The 9681-nt window shown below is 42.9% G+C and overlaps 1 protein-coding gene across 1 annotated transcript; it reads left to right on the forward strand.

Moving 5' to 3' along the window:
* Positions 1-3583: 3583 nt before the first annotated feature.
* On the forward strand, positions 3584-9459 carry LOC108644818 (transposon Tf2-1 polyprotein). Its single transcript, XM_031895217.1, is given in 2 exon segments — positions 3584-7586; positions 7588-9459. Coding segments are annotated over 2 exon segments (4746 nt in total). The 5' UTR covers positions 3584-4508; the 3' UTR covers positions 9256-9459.
* Positions 9460-9681: the final 222 nt, after the last annotated feature.

The raw sequence follows: 9681 nt of genomic DNA on the forward strand, positions 1-9681 counted from the left end.
GCATTAACTCAACTCGCTGTGTTTGGAGGAAGAAAAATGCTGCCTATGACCCCCAAAACACCGTCCCCACCGTCAAGCATGGGGGTGGAAACATTTTGCTTTGGGGGTGTTTTTCTGCTAAGGGCACAGGACAACTTATTCGCATTAACGGGAAAATGGACGGAGCCATGTATCGTGAAATCCTGAACGACAATCTCCTTCCCTCTGCCAGGAAACTGAAAATGGGTCGTGGATGGGTGTTCCAGCACGACAATGACCCAAAACATACAGCAAAGGCAACAAAGGAGTGGCTCAAGAAGAAGCACATTAAGGTCATGGAGTGGCCTAGTCAGTCTCCGGACCTTAATCCAATAGAAAACCTATGGAGGGAGCTCAAGCTCAGAGTTGCACAGAGACAGCCTCGAAACCTTAGGGATTTAGAGATGATCTGCAAAGAGGAGTGGACCAACATTCCTCCTAAAATGTGCGCAAACTTGGTCATCAATTACAAGAAACGTTTGACCTCTGTGCTTGCAAACAAGGGTTTTTCCACTAAGTATTAAGTCTTTTTTTGTTAGAGGGTTCAAAAACTTATTTCACTCAATGAAATGCAAATCAGTTGCTATCTTTTATTTAAAGTTATTTTTTCGATTTTCCTTTTGATGTGCTATCTGCCACTGTTAAAATAAACCTACCATTGAAATGATACTGTTCTGAGACTTTTCATTTCTTTGTCATTGGACAAACTTACAAAATCAGTGAGGGGTCAAATAATTATTTCCTCCACTGTATGTGGCTACTATTTATATGCTACTATTTATATGCTACTATTTATATGTGGCTAATATTTATATGCTACTATTTATATGTGGCTACTATTTATATGTGGCTACTATTTATATGTGGCTACTATTTATATGTGGCTACTATTTATATGCTACCATTTATATGCGGAGACAATTTATATACACTATTTCTAAGCTACTATTCATATGCGGCAACTATTCGCATGCGTTATTTATAGCATGTACCGGCAAATACCGCTTGAAAATAGTCATCGCGAGTTAAATATCGCATGCAATATTGCACGTAAAATAGCGCAAGTATGCTTATAGTGAATCATGCGAAAAGTCGCGAAAATTAAGACGCAATCAAATTTTTACCGCACGCTATAAATAGCACACGTTTTATCGCACTTTAGTGAATCGGCCCTTATATGTTAGTGCAAATGAAGATTCCTATAGAGAATCTGAAAAAAGTTTCCCTAACAATCAGGCCTCAGTTTTATGTGGTGCCCCACAGGAGTTAATACATTAATAACACAGTTGAAGGAAGAAACATGTCCATCAAGTTCATCATTAATATAAAGATATAACCTGCCTAACTGCTAGTTGATTCAGAGGAAGGTAAAAAAACTTGCCTCAGAGAAAACATTTCTTTATGACTCCAAGACGGCAATCGGACCAGTCCCTGGATCAACTTGTACTGAGAGCTATCTCCCCTGCCACTTTACACATCTACATGAACTCCAAAGCCATGCTAGTTACCCTGACCTTATAGAATGTAAGCTCTTGTGAGCAGGGCCCTCCCCCTAGTGTCTCCACTCCTCATCCAATGTAACCGCAAACCATTTTGTGAATTGTTTATATGTACATGTTAACTGTTATGTCTTTTGTACCCCTCTATTCTGTTAAGCGCTGTGTAAATTGATGGCGCTATATAAATAATAATAATAACCCCCTCCTATGCCCCTTTAATACAGCTCAAAACCTTGTTTGCCCTTGCAGCTGCTGCCTGGCATTGCTTGCTACAGCCAAGTTTATTATCTACAAGGACTCCAAGGTCCTTCTCTATTATGGATTTGCCTAGTGCAGTCCCATTAAGGGTATACGGGGCTTGCATATTTTTACATCCCAGGTGCATGACCTTACATTTATCCACATTAAATCTCATCTGCCACTTAGCTGCCCAGATTGCCAGTTGCCCAGATCCTGCTGCAAGGTGCCACACCCTGGTAGAACTAACTGGGCTGCAGTGTTTTGTGTCCCCTGCAAACGCTGATACATTGGTTATAATACCCTCCACTAATGATTATAATGCTGTATTATTTTGCACTTTTCTGTTGTTCTTTATTGTATATGTTCTTTTATAGTTGTTATATACAAGTTGTAATACAATAGAGAGTGCTGCATTCACGATCATTATAAAAAAAAGTACCAGTATTTTTAAAGAAGCTCACACCTTGTTGTTGTCAACAACATTTTATTGTCACTTTATTGAATCATATGTGTGTGTATACCTCAGCTGTGTCGAAATCTGGGTTTGACCAGTAATTCTACCTGTTCCCTCTGTTATTTTTACAAGACACTTTGTAACCAGACCATACAATTGTTTGTATGTTCTGTTTGCTGTATTTTCATAAGAAAGAATGAGAGTCTGAGATACACACTTGTAGGGAACTGGTAAATTATGCCTTTTCCCACTCTGTGGTCCCCTAGTTCTCTAGACAGCTGTAGGGAAGTGCTGATTTACACTTTCCCCAAACACACAACCCTGTGACTTTAAATCTGGAGCAACCAAAAACATGGCTGCTGACTGTACTGCAAAGGGGCAGTTCCCAGTCACAGCCTGGCCCAATCAGCAGGGGGGATTGGCTTCTGACCTTGTGACCCTGCTGAAAGAGCTTTGGAGCCAAAAAGATATGAAAGTGGGGCAGATCTTGTTCAGGAAGAGAGGAGAAGGAAAGCATGGACTCTGCACAGTATTACTGGGAGCTGCCTGAGGTTTTTCCATCTTTCCTGTGAGTGTTCCTGTAATCTGTACAAGTAGGGAGCTAGGGTTCCACCAGTAGAACAATCTATTCTATATAGGGAACCCCATAATCAGAGCATAGGGAGTTAGTTAACCCTTCCCATTCAGCCATTTAGTGAATGGGATTAGTGCAGCAGACCTGAGCTATTGTTAGGGTAGAAATCCCTGTAGGATAGTTAGGACTTCAGCCCTGTAGTGAGTTACCAGCGTGTACACTGGATCTGGATGTGGGATTACCCATCAGCCTCCGTGACACCTACAGTGAATCTCCATCAGGATCCCAAGAAGCCTTTCTCTACTCCAGCATCTCAAGCTCAGTGAGGATTAAAGCTGCCAGACTGCTTCCCTGCATCTGCTCTGCCCCACAGGATCTATTCCCCTTTTACTGCCACCAGGAGTTGGTGAGGTTTTACAGTTACACACCCCGGGGTGCTACAATCTGGTGTTGCAACACATAACTCTGTTACCCCTACCTTCATACAAGGAGTTAACCTGTGCACACTCGAGTTCTTAAAGTGACAAGGGACATATTCTTACACAAAGGGGAATAGTGTCAATTATTACATGTGTTATGTGAAACTGTTATTGTTTTCATTTCATTGCATCTTGCATATATATTACAATTTATTTCATATCTATCGTGTGGTTTATTTCCATTGCATTTGGTATATTAATCACTGCTGTTGCAGTTCCCAGGGAGTTGTTGCCCACTAATACATGGTTTAGCCCTGGGTGGAGGCACTTAAACTTTCCAAACCCTGCAAATCTCCCACTTAGCGGAGGCTTGGGATTTCTCCTGTTTGCGCCCCAGTGTGGCCCTGGATATCAGTGCCAAGAAAGGGTTACATTTTGGAGGCACTGCTGAGATACCGATTTGTGGAACTTTAGTCACCATGTCTGCCATTACCCCAGAAGGAGTTAAAATGTGGGCTCTGCAGGAAGGACTCACTTTGCCATGTGCATTTGTAATTGATCACATCCCCCTACAGTTGCCAAATGGTGTGCTTGAACAAGCACTGTCACCTTACCCTGGCCTAGCTGGCGCTGCTATAGTCACATCATCACCTTCACCCTTACAAGGATTGAAGCAAGTGCTGTGTGTAGCTCAGTCTGAGCTTAAAAGAGACAGTTTACCTGCAGTTATCTATCCAGATAGTATTTCACAAAGGGGATGGCCTGCTATATATCCTCCTGCTATTCCAGCTATACACCTACAATGCTCATCCAGTCCCATGGCTGTACAGCCAGACTCCTGCAGCATACTTATTGAAAATGACACTTCTTATATACCACCTCAATATCCTATTTTGGAGTGGGTACCCCCTCCAGTACTGCCTCAATTGTCCACAAGCCTGGACACCATAGCACCTGTATTTGCTGAAAGCATACAGAAAGTAACTGAAGCTAGTATACGGTTATGGCAAGAGACTGTCTGGAGTGTAAAGAAGTATTTTTCTGGTAATGAACCAGTACCCAAAGGTGAAGAAGTGTTTTCTGAATGGATAGAGTACATCCGCCCATTATTAGAGGAATGGGAAGGAACTGATAAAATGAAACAACGCAGACTAATGGAGCTAGTAAGACATCCTGCTTTGATTTTCTTACAAGCCCAAAAGACTAAACAGCCTGATTGTACTGTTCATGATTTATTACAAGCCTTGATAAATCGCTATGAGAAATATGAGGATCCTCAACAACGTCTTGCTAAGTTTCAAGCAATGCGACAGTCTAAAGGCGAGAAAGCATCTGCATTCATTTGCAGAGTGTCTAATGAACTAAATTACCTCATATTCAAAAAGATAATTCCTGCAGCTCAGGAAATTTCTCATCTTCACCGGCAAGTAAAGTGGGGCTCAGACCCCAAGCACCCTGTCAATCTTGCTGTGCAATCTTACCTGAGATATAACCCTAATGCGTCTACGGGGGATCTCTTAAGGACAGCTGAGGAAGAGGAAGCTAGAATAGACTTCTATTATGCATCTTCTACCCATGATTCTGAGTTAAAAGAGAAAGAAAAGCCTTCTACAGCTCAGTCTCAGACTGTTCCACAGCCTGCAAAGAGCAAGTCACCTGAAGCACCACAGTTTCCTAAAACCACGAAACCGTACTGCCGACGTTGCCAGACACAAGGGCATGACACCAATAAATGCTATCGTAAAGTACAAGCTACTCCTGTGCAAAGCCAAGTTGGAGAATGCAACTCGAGCAGACATAAGGAAAGGAAGCCTGACCACCCCACACCCATTGTAGGGGTAGGACGTAAGTGCATCTTCCATCTGACTGTGAATGGTGTCCCTTCTACCGCATTGTTTGACACTGGCTCACAGATAACCATAATTTGTCGACCTTTCTACCAGGAACATTTATCCCACCTACCCTTGATACCTGCTGATGACATAGAAGTAGTGGGTGTGGGTGCCGAGTCAGCTTATATGGATGGTAAAGTTGAAGTTGATCTCCGAATACCTGGGATAACTTCTGAAGCTGAACCCCCTCTCAAAGTGTTCGCTTATATTTGTCCTCCTATGGATCTCAGGACTTCTGCACCAATAATTGTGGGATCTAACGTAAAGGCAGTTGAAGATGCCTTCCTTAAGTTTCTGCACTTGCAAGGGACCACTGATGTTTCTTCTTTTCCTGTGTCAGCAGCAGTGAAGAAACTGTGTGAAGCTTTTGTACCCGAATTCTGTCAGGGTCCTGTGTACAGAGTGAATGGGCCTCCTTTAGAAATTCCAGCTGGTCAAGCACAACTGATACAAGTTTCCCGGTCTCTGCCGATTGAATGCGATACAGAAAGCTATTTTCTTCTGGAAACACCACCTGAACAAGTTGCAAAGCATGGTTGGGAATTAATTCCAGAAAGAAAGGACTGGAGACAGGGAATGCCCGAGTTTGATTGGGTTGTTCTGCAAAATCACAACCCTTGGCCTATTACAGTGAGTGAGTTTGATGAAGTTGGAGAGTGCTACTCTGTTCAAGAAGTTACTTCTGAATCTGAAGTGTGTTCTGCACATATTGAACCAAAAGATGCACCTCTGAATTTTGATTTTGGGGACTCTCCCATGCCAAAAGAAGCCAAAGAACTGCTTATTAAGGAGCTCACAATCAGGGAAGATGTGTTCTCCACTGAGGATATGGATGTTGGATGTGCCAAAAGTGCCTGTCACACCATTCGCTTAGCAGATTCTAAACCTTTCCGGGAGAGATCCAGAAAGTTACCACCCAGAGATATTGAAGATGTACGAAAGTGCTTGAAAAAGATGAAGGATCAGAATATAATCACAGATTCTAGAAGTCCCTATGCTTCCCCTATTGTGGTGGTTCGGAAGAAAGATGGATCCGTTCGTCTTTGTGTGGACTACCGCACATTAAACCGAAGGACCATACCCGACCAATACACACTACCTAGAATTGAAGATTCCTTGGAAGCTTTAAGTGGGAGTAAATGGTTTACTGTGATGGATCTCAGATCTGGATACTATCAAGTACCAATGTGTCCTGAGGATCAAGAGAAAACTGCCTTCATATGTCCTCTGGGATTTTATCAATTCACACGAATGCCTCAAGGTATCTGTGGGGCCCCTGCAACATTCCAGAGACTCATGGAAAAAGTTCTTGGAGATCTATGCCCCCGAGAATGTCTTGTCTACCTTGATGACATTATTGTGTTTGGAAGTACTCTAGAAGAACACCATGAAAGACTCATTCGTGTGATTGACAGACTTCAAGAAGAATGTCTAAAGTTGTCTATTGACAAATGCAAGTTTGGCCGTACCTCAGTGCACTACGTGGGACATATTGTGTCTGCTGAAGGCGTGGCCACTGACCCTGCCAAAATAGAAGCAGTGGTGAATTGGCCACAACCAAACAACCTCACAGAACTTAGGTCATTCCTAGGGTTCTGTGGCTATTACCGAAGGTTTGTGGAGGGATATTCCAAGTTGGCAAAACCTTTACATACCTTACTGACCATTCCCTCAACTGAAGAAAAGGTTACCAAAAATTCCAAGTTACCCTTTGGGGATAAGTGGACTGATGCCTGTACTCAAGCCTTTGCAGCTTTGAAGAAATGTCTCACAGAAGCCCCTGTGTTGGCCTATGCAGATCCAACAAAACCCTATATCCTCCTTGTGGATGCCAGCTATGATGGTTTGGGAGGAGTACTTCACCAAGAGTACCCTGGAGGATTGCGTCCTGTGGCATATATAAGCCGGAGTTTAGCTGCAAGTGAAAAAAACTACCCAGTACACAAGTTAGAGTTCCTGGCACTAAAGTGGGCCATTGTTGATAAACTTCATGGATACCTGTATGGAGTGCCGTTTGAAGTTAGAACTGATAACAACCCTCTAACATACGTTCACACTACCGCAAAACTAGATGCTACAGGCCAGAGATGGTTAGCAGCCTTATCTAACTATCAGTTCACACTTAAGTATAAACCAGGTCCGAAGAATGTAGGAGCTGATGCCCTATCTAGAAGGCCTGGTCTACCTGCTACTACTGATAATGAGGAATGGACAGAAATTTCAACATCAGGGGTAAATGCCTTTTGCCTAGCTTCGGCTGTCAATAGAAGGAAACTCAACTTCTCAGACTTAAGAGTAGTGGATTCACTGGGTGCAAGACCAGAATGTGTACCAGATGCCTTTTGTTGCCCTGCATTGCTAGGGATTGATCAGCTTCACCCTTTGAAGAAAAAGGATTTGATCAGAGCTCAAATAGCTGACCCTATCATAGGGCCCCTGAGAAAAGCTGTTCTACAAAAGGACCAGGAGTACCTTAAGAAGTCTCTGCCTTTCCGATTGCACTATCCTTTTAAGAGAATGGGAGAAGTTTCAGATAGAGAGTGGACTCCTGTATAGGGTGGTACTATACCATGATCACCCTGATCGACGCCAGTTTGTTCTTCCTAAAAGATATCAACAGTTTGTGCTCAGAAACTTACATGACAAAAATGGACATTTAGGTACTGAGAAAACATACGGTTTGATCCAAGATAGATTCTACTGGCCTAAGATGAGAGAAACTGTTACTGACTATTGCAGAAGATGTCTGAGATGTTTGCAAAGAAAAACATTGCCAATAAAAGCTGCACCTCTAGAGCACCTGAAAAGTTCAGGGCCCTTAGACCTAGTTTGCATGGACTTCCTCTGCATTGATCCTGATTCAAAAGGAGTTGGAAACATTCTAGTGGTGACTGATCATTATACACGCTATGCTCAAGCCTTTCCTACCAAGGATCAGAAAGCTGCCACTGTTGCTAAAGTTCTTTGGGAGAAGTTCTTCATTCACTATGGACTTCCTGTTCGTCTACACTCAGATCAAGGACGAGATTTTGAGAGTAAATTGATCAAAGAACTTCTGCAAATGCTCAACATCAGTAAAAGTAGAACTACACCATATCATCCTCAAGGAGATGCCCAACCAGAGAGATTCAACCGCACCTTGTTAAACATGCTCGGTACCCTAAATGTTAAAGAGAAAAGATTTTGGAGTCGCCATGTTAGCACCATGGTACATGCTTACAACTGCACTCGACATGAAACTACCGGATATTCTCCCTACTTTCTCATGTTCGGCAGAGAAGCACGACTACCAATAGATCTCTACTTTGGAGTATCAGTGGATGGTATGGGCAGCATTAGTCATTCTCAGTATGTTGCTAAGTTAAAAGATGATTTGTCTAAAGCCTATCGTCTTGCTGAGGGAAATGCCTCTAAAACGAATCAAGGCAACAAGAGAAGGTATGATGCCAGAGTACGTCACAATGAACTTGTTCCAGGAGACAGGGTATTACTGAGAAACCTAGGAAACAATGCTCAGCATAAACTATCTGATCGTTGGCGTACAGACTTTTATGTTGTAGTTGATAAACTACCTGGTATCCCTGTCTACCGTATTAAAGGCCCAAGGGGGTATCTAAAAGCCTGGCACCGAAATCATCTCTTACCCATACCTCAAGTATCTGACTCAGAGACTGAGGATCAAACAGGCTCTACTGTTAGTGATGGTTCCTCTTGTGCTGGAAATTCACCAAATAACTTTGATGTTTCAGTCAATTCACCTGCATCACTTAATGCAGATAATGATGATGAACAGCCAACCATTGCACCTACTAATTCACATGATGACCCACCTTCTTCTACAAGACTGAGCCCAAACACCCCAGCATTTGTTCCTGCTACACAGCCTGGACTGAATCAAACCCAGAATTCAGTTAACCCAGCCTCAGGACTGCCTGCTAGGGATGTGCGGAGGGGAAGAAGGATAAGGAGGCCTCCTAGTGCCCTTACCTATGATTCTCTAGGGGTACCTAACTACACTTCCCAACCTTTTGTTGGATATGCCTCACCTTATCAGTGTGGTTTAAATGTGCCTTGTGTTGCTGATGTTCAGAATTTGTTAAGGGAAATGTACCAAATGATGAGTAGGTTATCTTCTATGATGTCTGTTAACTACTACTAATTTCATTTCCCTTACAGCAACCATTGTATCTTGATAGCTCTCAGGAGAGACTATCCGAAGCGGATGTTTATGTCTAAATAAGTGGCATCTTGCCTGTTTATGTTATTTGTACCCTTGCTGGGACAGAAGGGATTTTCCAGGGGGAGAATGTAGGGAAGTGCTGATTTACACTTTCCCCAAACACACAACCCTGTGACTTTAAATCTGGAGCAACCAAAAACATGGCTGCTGACTGTACTGCAAAGGGACAGTTCCCAGTCACAGCCTGGCCCAATCAGCAGGGGGGATTGGCTTCTGACCTTGTGACCCTGCTGAAAGAGCTTTGGAGCCAAAAAGATATGAAAGTGAGGCAGATCTTGTTCAGGAAGAGAGGAGAAGGAAAGCATGGACTCTGCACAGTATTACTGGGAGCTGCCTGAGGTTTTT

Source organism: Xenopus tropicalis, chromosome 1 (assembly GCF_000004195.4).
Source record: "Xenopus tropicalis strain Nigerian chromosome 1, UCB_Xtro_10.0, whole genome shotgun sequence".
In the NCBI taxonomy this organism is placed as follows: Eukaryota; Metazoa; Chordata; class Amphibia; order Anura; family Pipidae; genus Xenopus; species Xenopus tropicalis.